General features: G+C 57.0%; 4 protein-coding genes across 13 annotated transcripts; 2 read left to right on the top strand and 2 right to left on the bottom strand.

Moving 5' to 3' along the window:
• The first annotated feature begins 178 nt into the window (after positions 1-178).
• On the top strand, positions 179-10,790 carry LOC147041985 (unconventional myosin-VI-like). 3 transcript variants are annotated; one of them, XM_085937598.1, is made up of 35 exons: positions 179-329; positions 1,702-1,825; positions 1,892-1,961; positions 2,045-2,118; positions 2,197-2,326; positions 2,406-2,511; positions 2,572-2,627; positions 2,719-2,816; positions 2,889-3,053; positions 3,170-3,250; positions 3,337-3,517; positions 3,719-3,863; positions 3,945-4,102; positions 4,180-4,271; positions 4,449-4,521; positions 4,593-4,720; positions 4,788-4,883; positions 4,945-5,106; positions 5,190-5,228; positions 5,291-5,384; positions 5,452-5,582; positions 5,684-5,761; positions 5,837-5,966; positions 6,341-6,431; positions 6,601-6,751; positions 6,817-7,025; positions 7,089-7,167; positions 7,261-7,421; positions 7,491-7,529; positions 7,684-7,719; positions 7,821-7,859; positions 8,167-8,273; positions 8,359-8,490; positions 8,804-9,022; positions 9,350-10,790. In XM_085937598.1, the coding sequence occupies exons 2-35, from the start codon at positions 1,709-1,711 to the stop codon at positions 9,547-9,549; spliced, it is 3,867 nt and encodes a 1,288-aa protein (XP_085793724.1). In that variant the 5' UTR covers positions 179-329; positions 1,702-1,708; the 3' UTR covers positions 9,550-10,790. The 3 variants fall into 3 exon arrangements, with proteins under 3 accessions (XP_085793724.1, XP_085793726.1, XP_085793725.1); XM_085937599.1 differs by lacking the exon at positions 179-329 and adding an exon at positions 398-536; XM_085937600.1 differs by lacking the exons at positions 7,684-7,719; positions 7,821-7,859.
• Positions 9,757-18,568, bottom strand: LOC147041984 (interphotoreceptor matrix proteoglycan 1-like). Of its 5 annotated transcripts, XM_085937615.1 has the most exons (17): positions 16,561-16,599; positions 16,114-16,202; positions 14,616-15,337; positions 14,378-14,544; positions 14,218-14,255; positions 14,110-14,141; positions 13,948-14,030; positions 13,688-13,837; positions 13,316-13,374; positions 13,211-13,231; positions 12,954-13,117; positions 12,842-12,882; positions 11,436-12,767; positions 11,087-11,306; positions 10,775-10,997; positions 10,636-10,674; positions 9,757-10,558 (listed from the first exon to the last, which is right to left on the bottom strand). In XM_085937615.1, the coding sequence occupies exons 3-16, from the start codon at positions 14,869-14,871 to the stop codon at positions 10,650-10,652; spliced, it is 2,811 nt and encodes a 936-aa protein (XP_085793741.1). In that variant the 5' UTR covers positions 14,872-15,337; positions 16,114-16,202; positions 16,561-16,599; the 3' UTR covers positions 9,757-10,558; positions 10,636-10,649. The 5 variants fall into 5 exon arrangements, with proteins under 5 accessions (XP_085793741.1, XP_085793742.1, XP_085793744.1 ...); XM_085937616.1 differs by having other exon boundaries at positions 14,616-14,801; positions 14,949-18,003; XM_085937618.1 differs by having other exon boundaries at positions 14,616-14,801; positions 16,114-18,002.
• LOC147041983 (uncharacterized) lies at positions 15,747-18,849 on the top strand. Its single transcript, XM_085937664.1, has 5 exons — positions 15,747-16,439; positions 17,142-17,339; positions 17,435-17,532; positions 17,612-17,743; positions 18,445-18,849. Exons 1-5 carry the CDS (start codon positions 16,412-16,414, stop codon positions 18,736-18,738), a joined length of 750 nt encoding a protein of 249 aa, XP_085793790.1. The 5' UTR covers positions 15,747-16,411; the 3' UTR covers positions 18,739-18,849.
• On the bottom strand, positions 18,726-25,563 carry LOC147041982 (sorting nexin-14-like). Of its 4 annotated transcripts, XM_085937607.1 has the most exons (29): positions 25,409-25,562; positions 24,943-25,077; positions 24,055-24,175; positions 23,921-23,994; positions 23,578-23,656; positions 23,444-23,487; positions 23,285-23,372; positions 23,129-23,213; positions 22,785-22,941; positions 22,604-22,679; positions 22,499-22,543; positions 22,300-22,380; positions 22,113-22,227; positions 21,866-22,021; positions 21,656-21,780; positions 21,545-21,603; positions 21,343-21,475; positions 21,076-21,271; positions 20,897-20,980; positions 20,731-20,831; positions 20,538-20,649; positions 20,414-20,454; positions 20,224-20,343; positions 20,014-20,137; positions 19,767-19,931; positions 19,518-19,613; positions 19,366-19,457; positions 19,239-19,290; positions 18,726-19,208 (listed from the first exon to the last, which is right to left on the bottom strand). In XM_085937607.1, the coding sequence occupies exons 2-29, from the start codon at positions 25,065-25,067 to the stop codon at positions 18,841-18,843; spliced, it is 3,114 nt and encodes a 1,037-aa protein (XP_085793733.1). In that variant the 5' UTR covers positions 25,068-25,077; positions 25,409-25,562; the 3' UTR covers positions 18,726-18,840. The 4 variants fall into 4 exon arrangements, with proteins under 4 accessions (XP_085793733.1, XP_085793732.1, XP_085793734.1 ...); XM_085937606.1 differs by having other exon boundaries at positions 23,921-24,175; XM_085937608.1 differs by having other exon boundaries at positions 19,061-19,290.

Here is a 25,563-nt window from a genome sequence, read left to right as displayed (position 1 = left end):
AAAATTCACATGGCTGGGTTCTCTGGGCGGAGCGCCTCGTGTGGGGAACCTGTCCGTCCCGCAACAAGGGATCCATCTGGTGGTGACGCCCCTGGTCCAGGCCTCCTCTGCGCCCCCTAGAGGCCGAGATGCACGCTACAGGCTGTTCCCGTTCCGTGACGTCACGCGGCCACTTTCCCAGGCTGGCTGCGGGACTGGGAGGTGACGAGGGCGGCTGCTATCACCCTAAGGCTAATCAGCGGCTGGCTCGCTTCACTCACCTGCACTTCCGGCCTCGCACTCTGAGGAGTTGGTCGGGAAGGAAATTGACTCGGCCCGACGGACGCCAGGTGAGACACAAATGAGCCGTCCGGCAAGCGAGCGACATTGCTAGCTAACGCTGACGGCCGCGGACGCTGCCGGCCGGCCGGTCGGCCGGCCGGCCAAGCCGCCGACGTCCTCACGCGCTATCGCAGCGTTGTTGTCTTTTTACGACGTCGCATCGTAACACTGCTGCCATTATCGGCTCACGTCGCATTGTCTACTTTGTGACAAAGGTAACATTGTTCGCTTCATACCAGACCGCCTTCGAAAGCACGCGTATTTTCGCTCGACGCTTTGTGCAAAGCGTCTTCTTCAAGCTGCCTTTCATGTTTGAACATATATGTGGCCCGTGTGACATTCGGCCGGCCACCCCGGCATGAATGAAATGAGGGGCTCGGGCGTCAACTCGCGCACTCCCAGGCGCTGCCGTTGACGCCGCCGTCCGAGTGAAGCTCGGCGCTCCGACGACACGGAGCCAGTCAGTCAGCCAGCCAGCCAGCCAGCCAGCCAGCAGTCTTCGGAACCGACTGCTTAGGCAGGGTTCGGAATCCGGACATGTCTTGTGACTTTGTACGAGGTTCTTTTTGATTTCGTGCAAACTAAGCGAAGTTCAAACTTGGTGGGTTTCTCTCGGCGAGCGCCGGCGCTCCCCAAAGTTGGGACGCGCGTGCGCGAGACAGCCTGCTTGCTGCGCGTGCACGTGTTGCACACGACACAAATGGCTTGACTGGCACAGGAGACACGGATGACTATAAATGACAGCAAGTGGAATAAAAAAAAAAATCTCGAGTATAGATATGAGAGAAGTACAGCAAGAAAGTAATGGTGGTCTGTGACTCGGCACCTGTGGCAAAGAAGGCAGTTACGTGAGCGGTCGAATAAGTCTCGTGACTGGCGAGGGCCAAGGTGAGGCGGGAAGCTGATTGCTGTTTGACCCACGCCATTGAGCGTCCGTTAATGTTTAACGCGCTTTACGGGTAGACAATCTATTTTAGCTCGACGAGGAAATGACCGTCGCGGGCGGGGTCGCGACGTGCCCAAAGACCAGATACACCAGCGCAGGCCAAAGGTCGCGGGTGGCTCGACAAGATGGCCGACGTTACGTTTGGCAGCAACCCATTCAACTTGCGCTTTAACAAGTAGAGAAGGTGGCGCCAAAGACAACGATGTCATACACGACGGCACGTGACCCACGTCGGGACTCGTATTAGAGAATGAACACGGGGCGGCTGTGAACGAATATCATCGATCATTGCGCAAACGACATCGGCCGTCGGTGATGTCGCAGAGCGGGTCGGCGTCGTGTCTGGCGAGTTGCGGGCGAGCTCAACTCTGATTGGTTTGCCCTGAAGCTCGGGTGAGGTATTGCACGCAGGAACAGACCGTGTCGTTATCCAGAATCGAGATGGAGGACGGCAAACCTGTGTGGGCGCCGCACCCGGCCGACGGCTTCCAGCTGGCGACCATCGTGGACATCGGCGCCGACAGCCTCACCCTGCAGCCCCTCAAGCGCGATGCCAAGGTCAGGCTCGAGCGAGCGAGCGGGATCCGGCAGCACGGCGTCTCACGTGCTGTGACCTTTGCGCAGACGTTGGTGGCTGCCGTCAGTCAAGTGTTCCCTGCCGAGGACGACGTGGACAAGCACGTGGAGGACAACTGTGAGTTGTCGTCTCTGACGACCGGCGCCTCTTTGAAGGTTGCGCTGAAGACGCCCGCCGCCGCCGCCTCCTCTTTCTGGCAGGTTCCTTGATGTACCTCAACGAAGCCACGCTGCTCAACAACGTGCGCGTCAGATACAGCAAAGACAAAATCTACGTGAGTTTGCCTTTGCGGCGCTGCTCTCGACTTCCCCGAGTGGCTCAAAAGCTTTGCCTGGCTTGTGGTTGCGCTCAGACCTTCGTAGCCAACATCTTGATCGCCGTCAACCCGTACTACGACATCCCCAAGCTCTACTCGCCGGAGACCATCCAGCAGTACCGCGGACGCTCGCTGGGGACGCTGCCGCCGCACGTCTACGCCATCGGTGAGAGACGCCCCGCCCCGCCCCGGTCGGGCTCGGGCGCTCCCCCCCCGCTCACGCGCCTCCTCCGCTCCGTACGCAGCCGACAAGGCCTACAGGGACATGAGGGTTCTGAAGATGAGTCAGTCCATCATCGTCTCGGGGGAGTCCGGCGCCGGCAAGACGGAGAACACCAAGTTTGTGCTGAGGTGAGGTCCGAGGCGTGGCGGCCGCAAGCCTGGCCCCGCTGACGTGGCCTTGCCCCACAGGTACCTGACCTCGTCGTACGGGACGGGCCAGGACATCGACGAGAGGATCGTGGAGGGTACGACGCAGCCGTTAGCCGCCTCCCTCCCTGCCTCCCTCCCTCCCTCCCTCCCTCTCTGCGACCGTGTGACTTTGCCTGTCCCGAGCAGCAAACCCCCTGTTGGAGGCCTTCGGCAACGCCAAGACCGTGCGCAACAACAACAGCAGCCGCTTTGGCAAGTTTGTGGAGATACACTTCAATGAAAAGGTACTTGTCACACTCGGACACCACACAGGTTTCCCCTCCTAAAAAACAAATCTACCTGACCACCACGTTTAGAACGCGGTGGTGGGCGGCTTCGTGTCGCACTACCTTCTGGAGAAGTCTCGCATCTGCCGCCAGAGCGCCGAGGAGAGGAACTACCACATCTTCTACCGCCTGTGCGCCGGAGCGCCCGACGACATCCGGCTCAAGTTTCACCTCAGCTCGCCAGATACGTTCAGGGTAATAGGGAATCATAGCAAATTGTTAACACGCAAGCGCGCACCCCTCCCCTCCCCTCCCCTCCGTGCGCTTCCTGAAAGAAATGCATCCTTAGCGTGGCCGTCCGTTTCTTTCAGTACCTGAACAGAGGGTGCACTCGCTTCTTTGCATCCAAGGAGACGGACAAGCAGATCCCGGACAACCGCAAAAGTTCAGAGGTAGCGTCCGCCGGGTCGACCGGACCGGACGGGAAGGTTTGGAGCGATGCGCCGCTCCCTCGGCTTAACACGTGACCCTACGTCAGCACGTGAAGGCGGGCCCGCTGAAGGATCCCCTGCTGGACGACCGCGGCGACTTCCAGCGCATGCTGGTGGCCATGAAGAAGATCGGCCTGGATGACGTGGAGAAGCTGGACTTGTTCCGCGTGGTGGCCGGCGTGCTGCACCTAGGCAACGTTGACTTTGAGGAGGCGGGAAACACCTCGGGTGAGTGGGCGGGCGGGCCAGCGAGCCAGCCAGCGAGCCAGCCAGCGAGCGAGCCAGCGAGCGAGCCAGCGAGCCAGCGGGTAGGCGGGCCAGCGAGCGGATAGGCGGTCGAGCGTCGAGGGCTACGCTGCAGGGCTACCCCGAGGGGCTACGCCGCACCCACACCACTGGCTCTCCTTTGTGTCTGCGTGTCTCTCTCAGGCGGCTGCAGCATCAAGAAGCAGTCGGACCCGCCGCTGCAACATTGCGCCGAGCTGCTGGGTCTGGACCAGTCGGAGCTGCGAGGAAGCCTCACCTCCAGGGTCATGCTCACCACAGCAGGGGGCGCCAAAGGAACCGTCATCAAGTAGGCCGCCTCCCAAGCGCCGGCGCCCGGCCAGCGAGGGGCCACGCTTTGATGCGCTTGGCAAACGTGTCGCTCGCTCAGGGTTCCTCTGAAAGTGGAGCAGGCCAACAACGCTCGTGACGCCTTGGCCAAGGCCGTGTACAGCCGGCTCTTTGACCACGTGGTCACCAGGGTCAACCGCTGCTTCCCCTTCCAGTCCTCGGCCAACTTCATCGGCGTTTTGGACATCGCCGGCTTCGGTGCGTGAAGGGAAGGCGCCCGGCGCCGCCTCGCCTGGCTGGCCTCTGACCGCTTTGGCCTCTTTGTTTGCACGCAGAGTATTTTGAGCACAACAGCTTCGAGCAGTTCTGCATCAACTACTGCAATGAGAAGCTGCAGCAGTTCTTCAACGAGCGCATCCTCAAAGAGGTCCTACCGTCGTCCTACCGTCGTCCTACCGTCGTCCTACCGTCGTCCTACCGTCGTCCTACCGTCGTCAGACCGTCGTCAGACCGTCCACGTGCTTCTCCGTCGTCGATGTCGCGCTCTAGCCAAACGTTTGAGCGCGCTTTTGTCAAGGCAACTAACTCCGGCGTCGACCCGCAGGAACAAGAGCTGTACCAGAGGGAGGGGCTGGGAGTCAACGAGGTTCACTACGTGGATAACCAGGACTGCATCGGTACGGGGGAAAAGGAAGAAAGGAAAAAGCAAAGCGAGGCCGGCTCCTTGATGTGCGCCTGTGCTTTGCAGACCTGGTGGAGGCCAAGGTGCTGGGAATCCTGGACATCCTGGATGAGGAAAACCGACTCCCGCAGCCCAGCGACCAGCACTTTGCCGACACGGTGCACAACAAGCACAAGAACCACTTCCGCTTGACTGTACGCCCAAAGACATTTGACTGGCCGGCCGCCACGCCCTTTGATTTGCGCCCCTCGTTTGCGTCAGGTACCGCGAAAGTCGAAGCTGGCCGTCCACAGGAACGTGAGGGACGACGAAGGCTTCATCGTCAGACACTTTGCGGGAGCCGTCTGCTACGAGACGGTGCGTCGCGCGCTCGCCTGTCGGCGTTTCCGGCCAGCTCACTTTGAATGTCACTCCTCAGAACAAGTTTGTGGAGAAGAACAACGATGCTCTGCACACGTCTCTGGAATGTCTGCTGAGCGAGTCCAGCGACCGATTCATCCGAGAACTCTTTGACAATGCCAACGACGCCAAGCAGAGGGCCGGGAAACTGGGATTCATCAGCGTGGGCAACAAGTTCAAGGTGAAGAATGGAGCCGGCGGCCGCGTGGCGGCGGCGGCGGCCTCCTCGGTCGCCGCTCAACTTGTGCCTTTGTTCCTATGCAGACTCAGCTGAACATTCTTCTGGACAAGCTGCGCAGTACGGTAAGTAGCGTTGAGCAAGCCAGTGGGTGTCTTTGCTGTGACCTGCCTTTTGTGTGCCTCAGGGCTCCAGTTTCATCCGCTGCATCAAACCCAACTTGAAGATGATCAGTCACCAGTTTGAAGGCGCGCAGATCCTCTCCCAGCTGCAGTGCTCGGGTCAGTGGTCTGCTCATTCCAAAGGCTCGCCTCGCCGGTGCTATTTTCTCCACGTGCTCCTCCCCAGGTATGGTGTCCGTGCTGGACCTGATGCAGGGCGGCTTCCCCTCCAGGGCTCCTTTCCACGAACTCTACAACATGTACAAGAAGTACATGCCCCCCAAGCTGACCCGCCTGGACCCGCGCCTCTTCTGCAAGGTCCGTATGAGGAACATCTTGCTGCCATCTCAGCATTTGCTGCAGCCGCTCAGGATTTTCTTCACGCAGCGTGTGTGTGTGTGTGTGTTTGTCTGTCGCAGGCCTTGTTCAAAGCTTTGGGACTGAACGAGAAGGACTACAAGTTCGGCCTGACTCGAGTGTTCTTCCGACCCGGGAAGGTCGGCGGCGCCGGCCGTTCGTGCCGTCGAGCTTCGTCTGGCTTTTGACCTTTTTTTTTTCTGGGCTTGTTTTAGTTTGCTGAGTTTGACCAGATCATGAAGTCGGACCCGGATCACCTGGCGGAGTTGGTGCGGCGTGTCAACACCTGGATCATTCACAGTCGCTGGAAGAAGGTGCAGTGGTGCGCGCTGTCCGTCATCAAGCGTAAGTAGCGTGCGCAAGTAACGCCTGGAAGTAGCGTGCGCAAATAGTGCCTGAAAATAGCGTGCGCAAGTGGCGTGCGCAAGTCGCTCACCGTTTGTTTCCCGTTGCCATAGTAGTAACAGTGGGTCACTCACACCCAGCGCTTTCGACCTTCCCCTCATCCTCCTTGACCCCATCCCCCCCCCCCTTTTGGTCAGCGTTGTCTTTGTCCTCACCTTCGGCCTTCTTAACATGACTCGGCCCGCTTGTCCTCGGGCCCCTCCTTTGTCCAAAAGTGCGGAGATAAGATAACGTGAGGCGGACTCTGGCTTTGTCTTCCTGGTCGGCGTGTCGTTTGACGTGTGCTGCTGCTGCTGTTGTGTGTTTGTGCGCAGTGAAGAATAAGCTGTTGTACCGGCGCCGCGCGTGCATCGTCATGCAAAAGACGGCGCGCATGTGGCTCTGCAAGAAGAAGCACAAACCTCGGTGGGTGGTTGCACGCGCTCGGAGCGGCCGCCTTCTTCGTCCTCGTCCGTCTGTCCGTTCGTTCGGCCTCGCGCTCTGTCGGAGACGATCCGTCTTCATCTTCCTCCTTTGCGTTATTCATCGACGGCCTCGACCCTTCTTCTTCTTCTAACGCGCCTCTTTGCTTCAGGATCGACGGCCTGGTCAAGGTGCGCCATCTGAGGAAGAGGATGGAGCGCTTCAACGAAGTGGTGGCCGGACTCAAGGAGGGCAAGGAGGAAATGAGCGCTCAGGTCGAGCGGCTGGACGCCGACATCTGCGCCCTCATGCTCAAGATCAAGGTGCGTCCCCGAAACGGCCGGCCCGACGGGGCTCCGCGCGTCACCGTTGCGCTCGCCGTCGCCAGGCCACAGAGATGCGGCGCGTGGACATCGAGCACGACTACCGGGCCCTGGTGGTGCGCTCGGAGCAGCTGCTCAGCGCCTTGCAGAACAAGAAGAAGGAGGAGGAGGAGCGGGAGCGTTTGCGCCGCATCCAGGAGGAGATGGAAAGGGAGAGGAAGAGGAGAGAGGAGGAAGAGCGCCGCCGCCAGGAGGAGGAAGACGAGAGACGCGCGTAAGTTACCGGAGGTTGACCGGAAGGGCCCAGAAGAAAAGCGCACCTTCCTTTTGCTGACAGCAAAGCCGAGATGGAGGTGAAGAGGAAGCAGGAAGAGGAGGAGAGGAAGAGGAGAGAGGAGGAGCACAAGAGCCTGCAGGTGGGTATTCCCTCCCTCCCTCCCTCCCTCCTTCCCTCACGCATCAGCCCGCCCGCCCCAGGTTGCCCACAAGTTTGTTTGGCCTCTACTCAGTTGCAAATGGAGCAGCAGCTGGAGGCGGATCGCGAGGAGGAAATCTCGCGGCAGGCCGTTCTGGAGCAGGAGAGGCGAGACCGAGAGTTGGCGCTGAGGATCGCGCAGAGCGAAGCCGAGCTCATTCCGGACGACTCGCAAAACGACGCCGCCCTCCGCAGGTGAAGGCGCCCCGCCGCCACCTACCGGCTCGGACCTTTTTTAACCACCGCTTGTTCTCCTCCCGGCAGCACCGAGTCGTCTCATTCGTCGTCTCCCGAACGAGCAGCGTAAGAACTTTGCACACGGCCTTACGGCCGGCCCCCCTTAACCTGTGACCTTTGCATGCCGCCGAGCGGGACGGCGAGCGTCTTCCGATGGGACCGGAGGGTCACGTCACGTCACTTGCGCGTGTGTGACGCTGCTCCCGTTTTGTCTTTTCAGCCCTTCTACTGGGCCCAAAGTGGCGAATTTGAGCATGTAGGTAACGCGCCCAAAACAACCGGAAGGCAAAACCACAAACACCTCGCCTCGCGCTAGTTTTCTTGAATGATGATGATGATGATGATGAAATGTTGTAGGGAGGAGATGGCCAAGGAAATGAGCGAGCTTCTGGCGAGGTGCGTGCAAACGTCTTTCGGCTGCTCTGGCGCCGTGGCTCCGGCCATTTCCGCTCCAACCTTTCTGTTGATTGACTAGCTTTGTCATCAATCAGCTTCTTTGATTTTGAACGGTGATGGTGGAGGTTGCCCAAAACAGAAGTGACTTGTGTTGACTCTCTCCCATGTGAAGTTGCTCCCGCCGCCGCCATTGTCTTTCTCTCCCTCTCTCACAGTTTTGACTCGCTAACCAATAGTTTAGTGTGTCGAGGTGTCCCTTTTCCGCTGACGTCCTGCGCCCCCCCCCCCCTCTCTCTCTCGTCATCAGAGGTCCTCAGGTTCAGGCCAGCAAAGCGGCCGGCGCCGCCAACGGCAAATATCAACTCAGCAAGTGGAAGTACGCTGAGCTCAGGGACGCCATCAACACATCCTGCGGTGAGGCTGGGGGGGGGGGCGTATATGTATACATGTATATGTGCGGCGTGCCTGCAAGCTGCTGAAACATACGCGTGTTCCGTAGACATCGAGCTGCTGGCGGCATGCCGTGAGGAATTCCACCGCCGGCTGAAAGTCTACCACGCCTGGAAGTCCAAGAACAAAAAGAGGAACGCCGACACGGAGCAGCGGGCGCCCAAATCCGTCACCGACTACGGTACTCTCAGTTTACGCGGCTTCCGTGTCCGCCTCACGTTTTCTGGCCTTAAAATCCGGCACGTCCATTCGGAGTTCGGCGAGCTCGAGTGCCAGTGGACTGGTGTCGGCGTGAGCAGGCCAATGCACAGTGAAAAGCTGCGGGCGCTCGCTGATGCTGCGGGCGCTCGCTGATGCTGCGGGCGCTCGCTGATGCTGCGGGCGCTCGCTGATGCTGCGGGCGCTCGCTGATGCTGCGGGCGCTCGCTGATGCTGCGGGCGCTCGCTGATGCTGCGGGCGCTCGCTGATGCGTGTACCTCCCCCACCTTTGCAGCCCAGCAGAATCCGGCCCCCTCTGTGCCGGCCCGCCAGTATGAGGTGTCGCCGGAGCGGCAGCAGCGTTTCTTCCGCATTCCGTTCATCCGGCCGGGCGACCAGTACAAAGACCCGCAGGGCAAGAAGAAGGGCTGGTGGTACGCCCACTTTGACGGGCCCTGGATCGCCCGACAGATGGAGCTGCACCCCGACAAGCACCCCATCGTGCTGGTGGCCGGTGAGCGAGCGAGCGAGCGAGGGCCCTGGTGGCTTCCCAGAGGATGCCACGCGAGGGCCCTGGTGGCTTCCCAGAGGATGCCACACTCGGGCCCTGGTGGCTTCCCAGAGGATGCCACACTCGGGCCCTGGTGGCTTCCCAGAGGATGCCACACTCGGGCCCTGGTGGCTTCCCAGAGGATGCCACGCGAGGGCCCTGGTGGCTTCCCAGAGGATGCCACACTCGGGCCCTGGTGGCTTCCCAGAGGATGCCACACTCGGGCCCTGGTGGATTCCCAGAGGATGCCAGACTTGGGCCCTTCTAAGCGCACTCACTTTTGGCTCTCAGGCAAAGACGACATGGAGATGTGCGAGCTGAGTCTGGACGAGACGGGGCTGTCCCGCAAAAGAGGTGCCGAGATCCTTCCCCGCCAGTTTGAGGAGATCTGGGAGCGCTGCGGCGGCGTCCAGTACCTGCGCAGCGCCATCCAGAATCGGCAGGCGCGGCCCACCTACGCCACGGCCATGCTGCAGGCCACCTTCAAGTGAAGCCAGGCCAGTTCTTGTGCTTTTTGTTTGCTTTTGTTTTTTGCCTTCCCCCGCAAGACCTCACCTCACCTCACCTCACCTCACTCGTCAACACAAACCCTAACCCGGCGGGCCAGCGTTTGGAACAGCCCGCTGCTCTTTCCGCCTGCTCCTTCTTGTTTTCTTGCTGTGCGATTAACGAAGCCAAACTCCGACGCTGATGGATTAATTGCGCTTAATGACCACGCCTGCAAATGTGAACTAATGACCAATAATGACCAATCATCTTTGACATTGGTACGGTGAAGCTATCCGCTAACAGCTAGCTGTTGGGCGAGCTTTTGCCAATGCCGTTGAAAGACCAATCGAGCTTTGATTTTGTCAGCTGTCTTTGAACTGGAATCTAACTACCGCACTGGGTCTTTTTCTATAACTTTTATTTTTTTTAGGGGGGGGGGGGGGCAACGTTAGCAATAAAAGCGCCCAAGAAGCCCCGCGTGTTGTTCAATTTCAAGGGGGTGCTACGCTTGATCCCAACACCTCGCTCAAAAATTGCCACTGGGTTGTTGGTTTTTTTTTGTTTTTTTTTTTTCTGTCACACGTCTGTCCTCAACAACAGTCAATAAAGGCACTGGGGCGTCACCCTATTCAAGCCGTCTCCCGTGAGTCCTTAAACTTGCTGTCTCCTGAACCCGTCCGTCCGTGCGTCTGTGAACGAGTCCTTTGTCTGTGCACTCTGCCAACGTGGTTCTCAAAGCTATTTTGGAATGAATCTGAATGTGTGCTTGCAATTTGAGGGAAGCAAGCAGCGAGACAAAAAGACGGAGCATTTTTCTTGTCAAAGTTGAACAAGAAGCAACAGAAGAAGGACAAAGCGTAGCTTCTTCTCTTTCCTGCTCCGAGGTGGTGAGTTTTCCGAGGCGATCACCTTGGCCGGCAGCCAGAGCGCCATTTTTCTTTTTGCAATATTTGCAGGCGGCCGGCCTCGTCTCGCCGGGGAAGGAAGGAAGGAAACCTTGATTGAAAGTACCTGCGGGAGACGACAAGTTTCTGGTTGAAATCTCAAGACCAAGCGCCTTCTAAATGAAAAGCAAAGTCTGAGCTCACCGGCCGTCACAGGATCAGAACTTCCTGGAAGATTTGGACCTGAGCAAAGACAGGAAGAACACAAACTCCGTCAGGCGCATCCAACGGCACGCCGTGACCCGGAAGCGCTTTCTCGCCGCTTCATTCGGGACAACATCACCTGCACACGGCTCCGTGTCCGGGTTCCACGTGACACTCTGCGTCGTCTCCGCATCGTCCGGGCCGAAGCTCGCAGACGCTCCGACACGGAAGGCCGTCCTCGGACCGGAAGCCCGGCCGGCACTGGCAGCGGGCCTCTCGGGACCTGGCCCCGGTCGACGGCTCCAGCACGCAGCGAGAATGGCCCCCGCAGCTCAGGAACTTGCAAGGGTCGGCCCGGTCCGCTACGGGGACGGGTCACGTGGCCGCCGAGTTAGCGTCCCTCCTTTGGACTTGGGTTCAGATTGACAATGTCCCGAACGGCAGCGCTCACCTGGCTCGACGTCCACTGAGCCGCTGTCGATGTGGATGTGCAGGTGCGCCGCAGCCGTGGAGCAGAACTGGCGCAGAACGCACTGGACCGCCTCGGTGATGTTGTACGGCACCGACTTGGCCAACTTCATTCTGCTGTTGACGACCACGCTGCCTTTGCGGAAGTTGAGGATCTCCAAGTTGCGAAAGCCTGTCAGGTTGGCCTGCAAGTAGGGCAGCAGCTTTTTTTTTTTTTTTTTTGCAGGGGCCAAGGGGGCAGCAGAACAGAGGGAATACACACAAAAGCCATCAGTTAAGTCGTGTCCTTTTACATGCACGCACGCACGCAGACTCATTGTCCTTTTCCTCACCACATTCAGGAAGGTGTTCTCCAAGGACCTGTACTCGGGCGACGTCTTGTTGAAGAGGTCCTCGGAGAAGTCAAAGTTGGTGACCCGCAGGCTGAAGAAGACCACCAGCTCGCGGCCGTGAGGAGCCGTCGTCGCGGTGGCCGTGGTCAGATATCCGACGGCGGGCACCGCCGTGGCGTTGTCAAAGAAGCCGCTCCCTTCTTCCGCCGGGTCCTCGGTGGTGAGCGCTCTGCTCGTCTGCCCCGCAGATCCTTTCGTGTCCTCCTCCATGACGACGGCGGCGGCGCTTTGCTGGTGAGCTTCCGCCACCTCAAAGAGTCCAAAGTCCACAGTTGGGCCGCGAGGAGAGGAGGAGGTGCTAGCGTAGGTCTCGAGCCATTCCCCAGAGTTGGGGTCCGATGGCTCCTCAGAGAGTAAGTTTTCAGCGGTCGGACGCTTGCTTTCGTGCTCTTCTTCCCCGTCAGATGGGAGCGATATTTGAAGCCATTTGCTGGTAGCGGGCTCCGCTTCTAAAAGTGACGGAGGAGCGCTGGTTTCCCCGTCTCCATCCATTGTTTCTGCCGGTGTTTCCGTCGCCCCTGCTCGGAGTGCTTTTGTTGCATTTTCACTTTGTTCCGAGTGCGAAATAGCTCCCGTCTCGGCTTCCGAGGGATGGAGCCCCCCTGCGGTGGGTTCCCAAGCTCCTGCTGTTGTTTGCCAGTGTGCCCTTTCATGCCCACCTGACTCTAGTTGCGACGGAGAGGCCGGAGGAAGGTCGGCCGCCGCCGGGCCCTCGGTAAGCGCCTCTCCTTCAATTGCTATTTGCTCCTCAAGCGTTGTGAAACCCGTCAGAGGCGCTTCCTCTAAAGCGGCGGCGGCGGCGGTGCTTTCCGCCGATGGGTCGGGCAATGGGCCAGCCCAGCTCTCCTTGGCCATGCTTTGTGCTTCTTCTGGAACAGTGGTGGCAACAAGACCCGAGTCCAAAACCCCCTCACCGGCTGAAGACGGGATGAGTGAAACGCCGGCGGTCGGGTCCGTGTCAGCCGTCGTCGGAGGGCTCGCCGTGTAGTGCCGGACAAGTTCTCCAGTTTCAATGTTCCGGAAAGTCTCCGTTTGATGAGAAATGATCAACTCTTCTTCTTCGCCGGACGGCTCTAGTGCGTCTGGCTCAAACCTCAGGTCCTCCCCCCCCTCATCATCATCATCATCCTTCTCCTCCCCGGTGGGGTCCGGGGGCGTGACTAGAGCGTTGTCCTTCTCCACAGCAGGAAGGGGCAAGACCAGACCGAGTTGTTCCACCTCCGGGTCAGCCAGGAAGACTTCAAAGTGGTTGCGGGAGTCAGGTTCCCTGACCTGAGAAGACGTGACGATCGTCAGTCGTCGATCGTCTCTCCTACCTTCCTTCTCCGCTTGATGTGTGCGAATACCTCCGTGTCGGCTTCCTGGGTCGGCCACGGAAGGACGCCCTCTGCCGCCATCAAACGAGCAAGCAATCACTCACAGTTGAAGCAATGGACACGGAGTGCGAGCCCACCGTACCTGGGTCAAAGATCAAGGATTCCAGATCGACCGGAAGGGACGCCTCCTCGCGCAAAGCTCTTCTCACCGCTTCCCTCAATTTGGAGTTTGCCGCATCGGACGACACCTCGCCTGGCAAAGCCGTTTCAAAGAGCAGGGAATAGAGGACCGTGATTCCGCCAACACTGAAGAAGAAGAAGCTCAAGAAGCACTTTGGCAGGCAGACAACAAACTGTGTGTTTGTGGGTGGGGGGGGGGGGCACCAGGAAAGTCCTTACCTATCAGCTCGCTGTGTCTCACTTGCGTTGGGAGCAAACAATGGCAAAGGTATGAAAGATATGTTTTAGCACCTGAGCCAGTGGGCAGGGCAGGGCCGGGCCTACCTGATTCGCAGCACAAAGATGCTTTTAAAGCCCGGAAGCTTGTCAAAAACATGCTGCATCTGTGGAAGAAACACAGCGATGTTGAGCAGTGGCTCGGCTCGGCTCGTGACATGTGGCAGAGCATGAATGACTGCCCTCCCTCCCTCATTCCCTGCCTCCGTCAATCCCTGGCTGTGACATAATCGCCTTTGGAACGTAGTTGCGTAATTTCCCGCTGCGAACGGACCCTATCGGCTCCGCTCCGAGCGCAGCTTTCCCAACAAAGTGGCTGGCTGCGCCATTTGATGAGATTGTGTGGCGCCAACAGAGACGCTTCAAACATGGGCCCAATTGCAACATCTTGCACACATCTTCAAGTTCTGGAGAAGCCACCTGGTCCTGCAGGTGGTGAGCCAGGTCAATATACTGGGGAGAGTCCGGGTCATCCAGCAGTTCCCGGTACCCTGGATCCACCAGGTCGATGGCGAAATCCAGCCTCTGCTCTGCCGGACTCTCGGGGACGGCATTAGGAAGGTCCGAGTCCTTTAATGAGAGGGATCGAGACAATTGGATCTGGCCTATGGAGAACTTATTTGTTTTGTGGCTGCTGCTCAAATAAATGCAGGCCAAATAGTATTATTTATTATGATGACCTCCTCTCCATCCACTGTGGTGGTCTTCTGAGAGTGCGGAGAGGACGTTGCCCCCTTGAGGAGGGCGCTGACGGTGGTCGCCACTTGAAGAGGAAAGAACACGGGTGGGTCAGCACGACGTCAGCTGTTGGTAGTCAATGCCCCGCCCCCCCTTCTTCCTACCCGGCGAGTCGGAAGCCGTGGGAGTCGGCAAACTTGTGGGAATAGAAATGGCAAGTGGATGACGGCGTGCGTGTCAGTCGGGCGGGAAAAGAAAGGGCGGGCGCCTACCGTGCTTGTGGAAGCTCGTTTCGGAGGCGCCGCATCCTCTGCACACAAAGGCAACAAATAGGCTGGCTGAGTCTCCCAAAAGTGTGGAAAGTTTGCCGCTTTGCTCCCTCAATCAGTATTATTAGCGCAATCAACTTTGAATCGGCTTTTTTTTGTTCACCCTGTGGATCAGATCCAAGTGCTCCTCGGAGTTGCCAAAGCTTCTGGCCATGTCGGCGATGCCGAGCGGCTCCCGCTGACAGGCGTGAAGCCATCGCTGGTACTCGGAGGTAGCGGGAATCCTGTCCAAGAAGATCCTGTACGCCTCCCACACGGCCTCCTGGCACACTAGCGCGCAAAAGAAAGAAGCCGCCATCGACCGGGAGCGAGCGAGCGAGCGAGGGTGCCGACGGGCTCACCTCGCAGCTGGTAGTACGCCTGATGAGTGGCCAGAACCTCGTCCACGCTCTCTTGAGGACAGATCCTCACGCCCGAGTGCAGGAAAAGCGACCTCTTGGATCGTCCTCCGGCGAGCTTCAGGATTGTCGGCGGCCACGGCGAGACCGCCTCCTCCTTAGGGCTCAAGTCCGGCGGGGCGCTCCCGCCTGCATCGGAGAACAAGACGGAGGGAAGCCTACGATGGCGGGAGTCCCGCTCGGCAGCAGCGTGGCGCATATCGCGTGGCCGCTGGCGATCCTAATGAGCTTCCCGAGTCGTCGCGTTCTCCGCAAATACAAAAGCAGCCGACTCACCTTGGACCCGCCAGGCGACAAACAGCAGGAGAGCCAAGGCCCCCAGCATTGTGGAAAAAAAGGGAAATAATCAATCGACGCGAGGTGGACAGCCAGATGCCGGAAGCTTCCTGAGGAGTTGTGGCATCGGCCGGCGGCGGGGGCAAAAGTGGTGTCGGCTCCGCCCAAAGGAATTGAGGGACAGCCGTGAGGTTAAAAGAGTAGACTCTGTTTTGGGAATAATCTGTTTATCTGCTGCTCAGACGTAATCCCGCTTCACCATCCTGTTAGTGGATTTCAGCCGCCTTGCGAGGCTCTCGCTGGACACGCTGCAAAATGATCCCCGCCATCCCCGCCCGCCGCTACGACACTACTGCTCTTCTCCTTCCCCACAATGGGCAGCAACTTGCCTTAAGGTGGGCAGAAAAGAGCGGGACTTTCACAGCAATCTGCGTATGCAACATGTGCACCACTCAGAAGTCCCAAGTACAAGCCGTGGTTCTACTTGACCTTTTAGTCACAATTAGTAGTCCAAGTAGTAACCCGTGCAAAGGTCGTACTTTGTTTAGACGGCTATTTTGCTACTCTGTGTGCGAATGTGTACGTTTGCGCTGCGATAAAAATACAGAAGCCAATAATCCCCTTCATTTTGTCTTTATAAGGAAGAGCAACGGGCGGGCCTGCGCCGTCTGGGCCGCACAAACGTTCATTCCTGTTTGGACGACGACAACACAAAGTAGGCGACAGCACAGGTACTTGCTTACACACACACACACACACACACACACACACACGTACAGGCACACGCAATGAGAGTCTGTTGGAAGGCAAATTTCTGTCTGTTTTTGTTTGATTTTGTTCTTTTTATGGGGCATTGGCCCTGATTTCAGCCCGCTAATTTGAAATGTTCAGAGCCATCCAGCCGGGACCCAAATGCAAACTAATGGGCGCTGACTGCGTGAACGTGTGTGTGTGTAGATGTATAATATATTCATGTATAATTCATATCCAATCTTTAAATGTGTTTCATATCAAACTGTCAACCTATTCACGGTATGAAATATTAATGCCTATCAATTTTCTCCCTTCAAAGCGACTGGTTGTCGGTAACTATTTGTCTCCGAGTTGTGTGTTCAATCAAGTATCAGGCAAAAGAAATGGTTGTCAGCGACGTGACGTCACTCACCTGCTTAATGGCGCCACCTGTTCAGTTGACTTGAAACCTTCAATTTTATTTTCACGACACGACACGTTGTTTCTAGATGCAGTCCGGCACTTGAGTTAAGAGCACAACAAACACGACTATTTGTGTGTAATGTGAAGAAGAAGAAAGAAAGAAAGAAAGAAAGAAAGAAAGAAAGAAAGAAAGAAAGAAAGAAAGAAAGAAAGAAAGAAAGAAAGAAAGAAAGAAAGAAAGAAAGAAAAAAAAACAGCGTACGGATGTGAGCGAAAGTTAGCGTCCATTAGCATCTTTAGCTGGTCGAATGGAGGGACACAGAAGACGCCTGGAAGGTAATTTCAAACATCCATTCATCTCCATTTCTTGTGACAGAATCACAGGGACTTCGCAAGCAAGCAACGTGACGCTATTTGGCCATCTCAAACTTATTACGTGTATGTGTGTGGAACTTACATTGACATGGACAACATGAGTGATGTTAAGATACCATTTGTCTTTGATGGAGTAGAATGCAAGTTTCACGTTTTCGTGCTTTTCTTGATCTCATTTTCAAAGCTGGCCAATTGCAGGAACAGACGAAATAGAGTAATGATGTGAATTATTCATCATTCATTTGGTCATTCCAGTCGACATTGAAGAGTTTGAACACTACGATATTACGATTGCATTTTCAACTGAAAGTATTCCTAAGCCTCCTTTTGTACAAACGTAAAGTAAGATTCTAATCCAAACTGTAAGTCCTCCAAGTAGGTCTTTAAATAGACCCATTTCTTTCAAATTGGACAGAAACTGAGAAAAAGATGTCATAAATATGGATAATAATATTTGGTGTTTGGTGGTGGTTTAACTGCCAATGTTTTTTTTCTTGGTGCCTTGCAAATTTTGACTGGCAACAGCACATGATGTTGACTAGTGATATTTATTGCTTGTAAATGTGCGGGATAACTTAATAACGAATATGTCTGAAAATAATAAATACTTTTGTTTTTGGATGCCATTGATGGTCTGAATGCTGTGCTGCGTGTGCATGTCAGAGTGCTTTTTGGCCAAGGTGGGCGTGGCAGTGGCAGTGGCAGTGGCGGTGATCAGGGGCAGGTCGCAGGGCATCGACGTCCGCCGGCACATCCAGTCTTTGTCGGCGAGGCTGAGGGAGAGCGAGCGGACGCGGAGGAGCGAAGCGGAGGAGACGGGGCGGGAGGCCCCGCTGGTTGCCACGACGATAGCAAGCGCAGGTACTCGCTAGCGGGTACACGGCGTGCTTGTCGCCAGCCTCATGGACCACGTCTCTCTGTCTGTCTGTCTGTCTGTCTGTCTGTCTGTCTGTCAGGTCATGCTGTCAGCACGCAGAGCGAGGGTACCGCAGGCCACCACACAGGCACGCCAAAACTCCCTCCGCTTCTTTGGCTCCGCCGCTCGCTACCTGAGGTAGAGGATCAAGCGGCCGCGCCACCGACCCCTCCGCCTCAGCACTTGATGAGCGTGAACGTGTCGTGCCTTCTTCCAGCCGCTTGACCTGTTGACGGAGTGCGTGGGGGCGGCGACGGCGGGGGGGAGTCACACGGCAAAGTCCTTTCTGGTGGCTCGCATCCTGTCGGAGGTCAGCGCGCTGGCTGACGGACTGTGCCTCGCGATCCACGTAAGTACACAATAGAGGGAGGAAGTCGGTCTACGCACCGGCTCTTTCCAAATGCTAGCTTTTCTCGCCACACCAAAATGAAATTTCTCGCTAACTGGAATGTCATCTTTTTGTCCGGCATGTCAAAAATGTCCTCATCAGCTCAAGCTTTCAGAGATCTGGCGCCTTTTTTTTTTTTCCGGACTAAAATAGAAAGACAAGGCTGGAAAGAAGCACTTTGCCACGGCAGTTTGCATTTTGCGAACCGCCGAGGGTCCCGCAAATGCTTGGCGGGTCACCCACGTCAGAACCCGTCCGAGTCTGAGGCGAGCTCCGTGCCACGATGGCTGGTGAGCAGAGCAAGCGGCTTGGGCTGGCTACCGGCGGCGCGGCTTACTTAACACGCTGCGGGTGGCTCCTAAGTCTGTGGAGGCAAATAAGCTGCTGACAAGTGTGTTTGTGGGGGCGGGGGGAGCCTCACTAAAGGGAGTTAAGCTAAAGGCGACACGTGGGAACCGGTGTCAATCAGGGGTCAGCAACCAGCTAAGAGCTGCTTGGTCTTTGGGAGCAGCCAGGCCCAACTATACGTATGACGTAGTCCATTAGTAGTTGTCTCTGGACATAGCAATGGAATGAGCAGATGACAATTTGATTGACTTGACGAAGCAAACCCGAGTCCCTCCAATTTTCCATCGGCACTCCAATGCGTGTCGTGTTTCCAGGAGAACGCCGGCGTGGACAAGATTCCCGTGGACGACTACGTCCACGCTCTGCGCCTGCTGCGGATGGCGGAGGCGCTGCTGGGCGACCGGCGACCGGCGTCTTGGCCGCAGGTGAATGCCGAGCAGACGGCCAGCGTACGCCACTTAGAAGGGCAAACGCTTGCGCTTTGCCAGGAATTTCCGCTCTTTGCCGTCACCGTGTGGAGGGTGGCCGCGTTGTTCCTCGGCGCAAACCTTTCGTCTTCCGCTCCCGAGCGTTTGCCCAATCACCTTGGTGGATGTCAGTTGGCATGAATCATTTATTTTTATTATTATTTTTCTGTCTAGTCAAAATCTGGCCACAAAGACAAACTCCAAGTACAGCAGAGAAATAAAAAGCATTTGCCAACTCATTCATCACATCAGTTTGGTCCGGCGAGGAAGTTTTTGCGTCCGTCCCTTGAGCTGGCCTGGCGCCCCCAACCCTTGCTCCTTCCTTCCTTCCATCCGCCCGTTGAGCTGACCTGGCGTCCCCAACCCTTGCTCCTTCCATCCGTCCGTTGAGCTGACCTGGCGCCCCCAACCCTTGCTCCTTCCTTCCTTCCATCCGTCCGTTGAGCTGACCTGGCGCCCCCAACCCTTGCTACTTCCTTCCTTCCATCCGTCCGTTGAGCTGACCTGGCGCCCCCAACCCTTGCTACTTCCTTCCTTCCTTCCTTCCTTCCATCCATCCGTCCCTTGAGCTAGGCTGGCGCCCCCAACCCTTGCTCCTTCCTTCCAGCGGCCCGCCCGCCCCTCCTTGCTTGCTCAGCGGCGCAGTTCAGGGAAGAGCTCCAGCACAGCCACGTCCAGCAGCACATAGGACATCTGAGCACAGCCAAAGAAGAAAACGTTGCCAGAGGACACGGCTCGGCCCTTGACTCGACTCGACTCGATTCCGACCTGCTTGTTGAGGAGCGGCTGCTGGAGGCCCTCAAAGAGGAGGCGGATCCCCTCACGTTTGGCCTCCTCGCCGAGGCACCTCCCGAGGGCGTCTGATGCGACGCGGTACAAATGACAAAAGGGTTCCCTGTGGGTAGGCTGACTCGACTCACCGGGCAGATAGGCCGTCATCTCCTCAAAGGTCCTCTTGGCTCGCGCCGCCTTGGCCGGGCCGTCGCGCTCCTCCGCGCTTTCAGAGAAGATGGCGTCTACGGCAGGGGAAGACGTGAAGCTTTGGTGTGACCACATCACTGCGGGTTTCTACGACCGCTCGGCTCTTGAGCGTCGCATGCGGAGCTGGAGCTTCTCAACGCGTCAGCTGCATGTGGAGCCGTAGCTTCCCAACGCGGCTGTCGCCTCACCTCGCAGTTGGGTGATGAGCGAGACCAGGCGGTGCTCTTGCAGAATGGCGTCCATCTTGCCACGCATCCGCTGCTCCGCGTAGGCCTCCAAGGTGTTCTTGAGGATCATCCTGCTCGCCGACAGCAAATGATCCAGCCAGCGCGGCATCCGGAACACCAATCGACCTGTAGTCAGAAAGCTCTGCTCGGCTCGGCCGTTTGCCGGCTCTGGACCGGAGCGCGGCGGCGGCGGCGGCGGGCAACTTACCCACGTGCAGTAGGTAGTCGTACATGCCGTCCACGCCGAGCTCCACCGAACGGCGGCGGTTGCGCTGGCCCGCCTTCCCCACCCAGGCTGCGGCGGGCTCCTTGCTGAAGATCTGGTTGTTGAGCTGCGCGCAAAGACGGAGATGATGATGACACGGCCTCGCCTGCCCCCCTACCCGCACCGCGGGTGACATGGCGCTGGCGATCCGACCCGCTTGTTGGCGTCAGCGCTCGGGCTGAGGACGATCAGTTCCGGCCGGCCGGGTTTGGCTTTGGGAGACTCGCAGGAGTTGAAGAAGGACTGGATGAACGGCTCCAGGTTCTGACCTTTCTGCAAAGACATGGCTGTCGTGGGTGAGGGCGGTGGGGGCTGCCCGTCTTCCCCAATGACGCTCGCTCACCTCCTTCATCAACTTCCCCGGGACGGACTTGAAAATCTTGCCTGTTGGGGATTTTTGGGCAAATGTTGCAGTCAGTTCAGTGGCGGCTGTTCCCGACGCAGACAAAGGTTAGCTGCGGAAGTACCCAAGTTGACGTCGGGAATCATCCTGTCCGTAAACTGAGAGCCCGTGCCGTGAGAAGACAGGAAGTCGGCCAGCAGCTGGCTGTTGCTGAGCTCCGGGCAGCGCAGCAGTTTCTGCACGCACGCACACAAATGTGCTTATGCTGCCGGGACGTGCACAACTACTACTACTACTACTACTACTACTACCACCACCTGGAGGTAGTCCTCAAAGTCTTCCCTCTTGGAGGTGAGGAATTCGTGGTTCTTTGGTCCCAGGATGCGTTTGGGGGGCAGCTGAGCGTCAGCAAAGGCGCCTGCACGCACGACACCGTCTGCGCTTGAAACTAAGGCCCACACTAAGCTGGCGGGCACGCATTACCGTGGAACTCTGTCAGCTTGGACTCCAACACGTAAAACTCCAAGTATCTTCTGTAGATGGACCAACTCTCGGGATTGTGTCCGACTGCGAGAGGAGCCGCCGTGGAGAAATGGGATGTCCAAGTATTACGGGGGACACGATGGAAACGGCTCGTGACTTTCTAAGCCTGCAGTGCTCACCTTCCTTTCTGTCGTTGCGCTCCACGTCGATACAGAAGACGGGAATCTTCTCCCTCTTGGCTTCATCCTCGTCAAAGTCCACGTAGGGAATGGTGACGGTCCAGGCCGACAGCTTCCTCAGGCTGCCGGCTGCCGCGCTGGCGGGGACGGCTGCGTCGTCCTCCTCCTCCTCCACCACCGCCGTGGCCTCCTCCACCTGCGTCGCACACGGTCACCCAAGGGAGGCCACACACCCCCAGCGCCAAGCTTGGGACAAATGCTCATTACCGCGTTGACGTCAGCCTCAGCAGTGGCGCTGGGCGGCAAGACGGCGCCCTCCGTGGCGGTGCTTCTGAACACGCCTTTGATTTTACTGCCGATCCTGGCGATCCCAAAGGACTCGCCGCGCTTTGAGGCGTTCCTGGCCGCCGTGTAACCGTCGACTGATTAGTGATGAAAGAACCTGCGAGTTGGGGATTGTGAGACCAACCTGCTGACACGCAAGCTCCTGGCTGGCGACTCGGCTCCTTTCAGCAGGTGTCTGAAATACTGAGCGTGCACAATCAAATTCCCGTCAGGATGCACGGGACCGCCGCCTTACCTCGTCGCTGTGGCAGAACATAGGCGTGAAGACGTTCTCCAGGAGCGATAAGACGTGCTCATATGCTTCAAAGAGGCAGCGCGTGGTCTGCAGCTTGACCACGGCGCCGTACGGACCGACGGCCACTGATGGCAGAGGACAAGACGGGAGGTCTCGGGCTGTGACCAATGACCACGGGGAGCTGTGCGCCTTATTTGGCAGCTGCTTCACCGTTCCTGATGTCGTCCACCGTGGCTCGGTCCAAGTTGATTTTGTCTACGCTCTCGTCCACGCAATACGTCTGGTACATGTGCACAACCTCGGCGTGCAGACGGCGCAGCTCCGAGTCGCACAGCTCCGGATTTAAGACCTTGGCGTTGAGCTCCTCTGGAGGAACACCACGTTGGTGCCGTCCCGGGCGAGATGAAGTTAGGTGAGCGAGCGAGCGAGCGAGCGAGCGAGCGAAACCCGCCCTTACCCACGGCCAGGCAGAACTGAAGGACGTGCACGGCGCCCTCCCGCTTCAGGAAGTTGATGAAGCGGAAGAGAAGGTCCTGCTGCTCTCGGATCTGTTTGAGCTCCAACTTGAGAACCTGCTTGAGAACACGGGCACTCACTCAGTGTGGCATTTTGGCCCACAGTAGGAGCTTGTGTCAAGTGCTGACCGAGGGCTTGTCGCCGCCGCGGTCGGCGTATTTGCGCAGGAAAGGAACACGGGCGGACAGCGCTTCGCTGGCGGCTTCAGGCTGGGGACAAACAAACAGGCTTACAGCCCAGACCATCGACGGCTAAGACGCTAGCCGGACAACAGACTGATCAAGTCTCCGTTCCGGGCCTTCCTTCCTTTGGCGACTGTCGACTCACCGGTGAGTCGTCGACCAACTTGAGCACCATTAAGTTGACCGTGTCCTAGGAAAGGAATCAAAGAGGAGGTTGGCGTCGAGAGACAGAGGCAGAGAGCGCACTCACCGGGTCGGCCATGAAGTCCATGGTGGGCAGCAGGACGGAACCCGACAAGACCTCCCGCAGCAGCAGTGCCAGCGACCTGCGCTCGGGAAGGGACAAAGGTCTTCAGGAGACGCTCCACCCAGTCGGATCTTTCGGGGGCTAAAGCGCCGGCCGGCCGGGCGGCCGCTCGCTCGCTCGCTACCTGCACTCGCCGGCTTTTGGCGGCATCAAGTACGGGAAGAGCATCTCGCTGAGCTTCCTGAGGTAGAGCAGCTCATCCTGGCGGCTGCGCACAGCCACATGGAGGTCAGCGCCGTACTCCTCCAGAGCTGCCTGCTGCAGCGTCAGACCTTGATGGACTGACAAGAGACACCCTGATTCGGCCGCCGCCGCCAGTTGACTTTCTTATCAAAGCTAGGTTTTCGAGCCAAATGCCACAAATGTGTTCCAGAGCACAAAAACATTTTTTTTTTTTTCCCCCCTCCCCAGCCTTTTTCTTCTAACACCGCCACTCCTAAGTCAGCAAGGCGAGAGACGGCGTCTCACCTCGAGTGTGGGCTTTAGCCAGAACCTCCACGTGCTTGACGGTGGCTTTCATCACGTGGTCGCCGAAGACAGCTGGGAGGTCTACCTGCGGACAGCGCGCACGTTCAACACCGAGCCGGCCGCTCCTTGGCGGCCGACGGAAGCCGACGAATTTACCTTCCGAGCTCTGCGGACCAACACGGACGCTAGGAAGCGGAAGCTCAAACGGAGCTCGTCCACGCACGCCTCGTCATCCGTGATGTCCCTGCGGCGCATGACGGAGCATGACCGGTGCGCAGTTGGCGAAAGAAAAAGTAGGCACGCCAAGAGACTTACCGGTACCAAGGATACACAAAGTTCTCCAGAACCAGCTCAAACACCTTCCCGCCACAAAAGGAACAAAGTGTGATGATGAACGTGGAATTTGACGGCGGGCGGGCGAGCGAGAGAGCAAGCAAGCGAGCGCCCACCTCTGTGATGGCCGTGTCCACCTTGGAATGAATCTCAAGGCCCACCCACGGCTGGTAGTTCTCCAGTAGCAACGTTGGGCTGGACGCCGCAACGATAGTAGAAAAAATCAGCAGGTCGTGCGCGCAACTCTAAATTGGGATCTCAAAGTGGCAGAAAAGACTGAAAAAGCACAGCTCCCGGCGGTCAGAAGGGACGTTGACAGAAGCGCGCTTACGTGCGGAACTGTGCTTCTGACCGTCGGGATGTCACATCCCCCCGCGTCATCCTCGCACCAGTGTGATTGTCAACTCTTGTGCTATATATGCTTGCCAGGTGCCGCTGGTGTCGGGAACACAAACCTACCGATGCCGCTTGCATTTCACTTTCCCGCACACGGCACAGCTGCGACCCGAAGGAAACAGCTCCGGTTCCTGACACTGAGCCAGCGAGCGAGCGTCATCCTCAACATCATCACCCTCAGTCCAAATGCACCTCACCTTGCGTGGCGCTTTGCTCGTGAACAAGACGTTTGGGAGCAGTGACTCGGGTTCCAGAGCCCAATAGAAGGTAACCACACCCGCTAAGAAAGACCACAATCCAATTAGGATGTGGAGGTACCTGCAAAATAGCATAGCGACAACTTCATTCAAAACAGTCAACCCTGGCTATTTTCGTGATTCACAGTGGAGATAGATTGCATGTTCGTGTTAGCTAACTGAATTTGGCCTCAAACCAACTGTAACCCTTGAACTCTAGACTTAGAGAAAGGGAGGTTGGAAAGAAAAACAAGATGCGTGTACAAGACTGGTACTTGAACAAATAAATAAGCAAGCGTTAAACAGGGATTATAATTTGAAAAATGTCTATTGATATTTCATATTCATTTATTCATTCACAAATGTGATTTGAGGGTTAAAAACAGAACCTAATGTAAACACGGTTTTGACAGGCTGTCCAGACACCCATTCGAGATTCATGCATTCGAGGAAGACGGGAACGTGAGGTGAGGTCCCTCGAGAATGGCGACCGAACGGCATAGATCAGCTTTGTCCATTTATTCCAACATGAATTTCGCTATGGCATAAAAATCTGTAACAATGTGATTTTTTACCGATGACGGTGAAGCAATGCCATTGTGTCTCTGTATTAAGTTATTTGGTGTCATGAAATGTTTTGAAGATAAGTTATTTAGTTGATATGAATGAAGAGCGATTGCTGGAGGTCACGAAGTGTTGAACAACAAATGCTTGACCGGAATCGGCCATCTTTGTTGTTTCCATTCGCTCGGAAGGAAACTAACAACCTTTTCCGACTTCCCAGCTTCCTCGAATGCAGCATTGACCCCGAAGCACAACAGGTGACGTCCGATGACGTAGGACGCTGACCTGTGGAACAGGATTGTGGCGGCCAACAAGGCGGAGAGCAGGCAGCAGGCGAGCGGAAATTGACGAGTCCAAGTGAGGAACGCGTCCAGTCGTAGAGCTCGCCACAAAGCCGACAAAACAGCCATCTTGTCGCCCCTTAACAAACAACGAACCTCAAGTACAAAGTTCCAATCCAAATAAAAGTGAGCACGAGCAGCAAATGTCGGTTGAAAACGACACAAACGGAAGCGTCCAGCCGGCTACGACTAAGGACTCTTAAAAGCGATTAAAGGAGCGGCTTGTTTTGTCACCCAAAAACCAAAACGAAGCATTCTTATCGTTAGCGCATCCTCGAGCTGGGGAAAATGTTCCAAGTTTAGCGGCGACTTGGACGGACGGACGGACGGAATAGTTTCTGCTTCCACTTGGGTTGCCAAGTCGAATCCAATCATGCAAACGAAACATGTTGCTTAAGGTCAGCACTCACCCCAGAATCAGCTCAAGTTGTTTTGTCAAACGGCAATATTAATGACTCTTTTCCTATGTTTAACTTTTGCTTTCCATTTCCATGCAGGATATCGAGAGAACGGGCTGATCATACAAGTGCGGACATGGCAACCCGCATTCCACGTCGTCACTTCC

The sequence above is a fragment of the Syngnathus leptorhynchus genome, chromosome 18 (genome assembly GCF_054491065.1).
Source record: "Syngnathus leptorhynchus isolate UIUO chromosome 18, UIUO_Slep, whole genome shotgun sequence".
In the NCBI taxonomy this organism is placed as follows: Eukaryota; Metazoa; Chordata; class Actinopteri; order Syngnathiformes; family Syngnathidae; genus Syngnathus; species Syngnathus leptorhynchus.
This window is presented reverse-complemented; position numbering and strand designations above follow the sequence as displayed.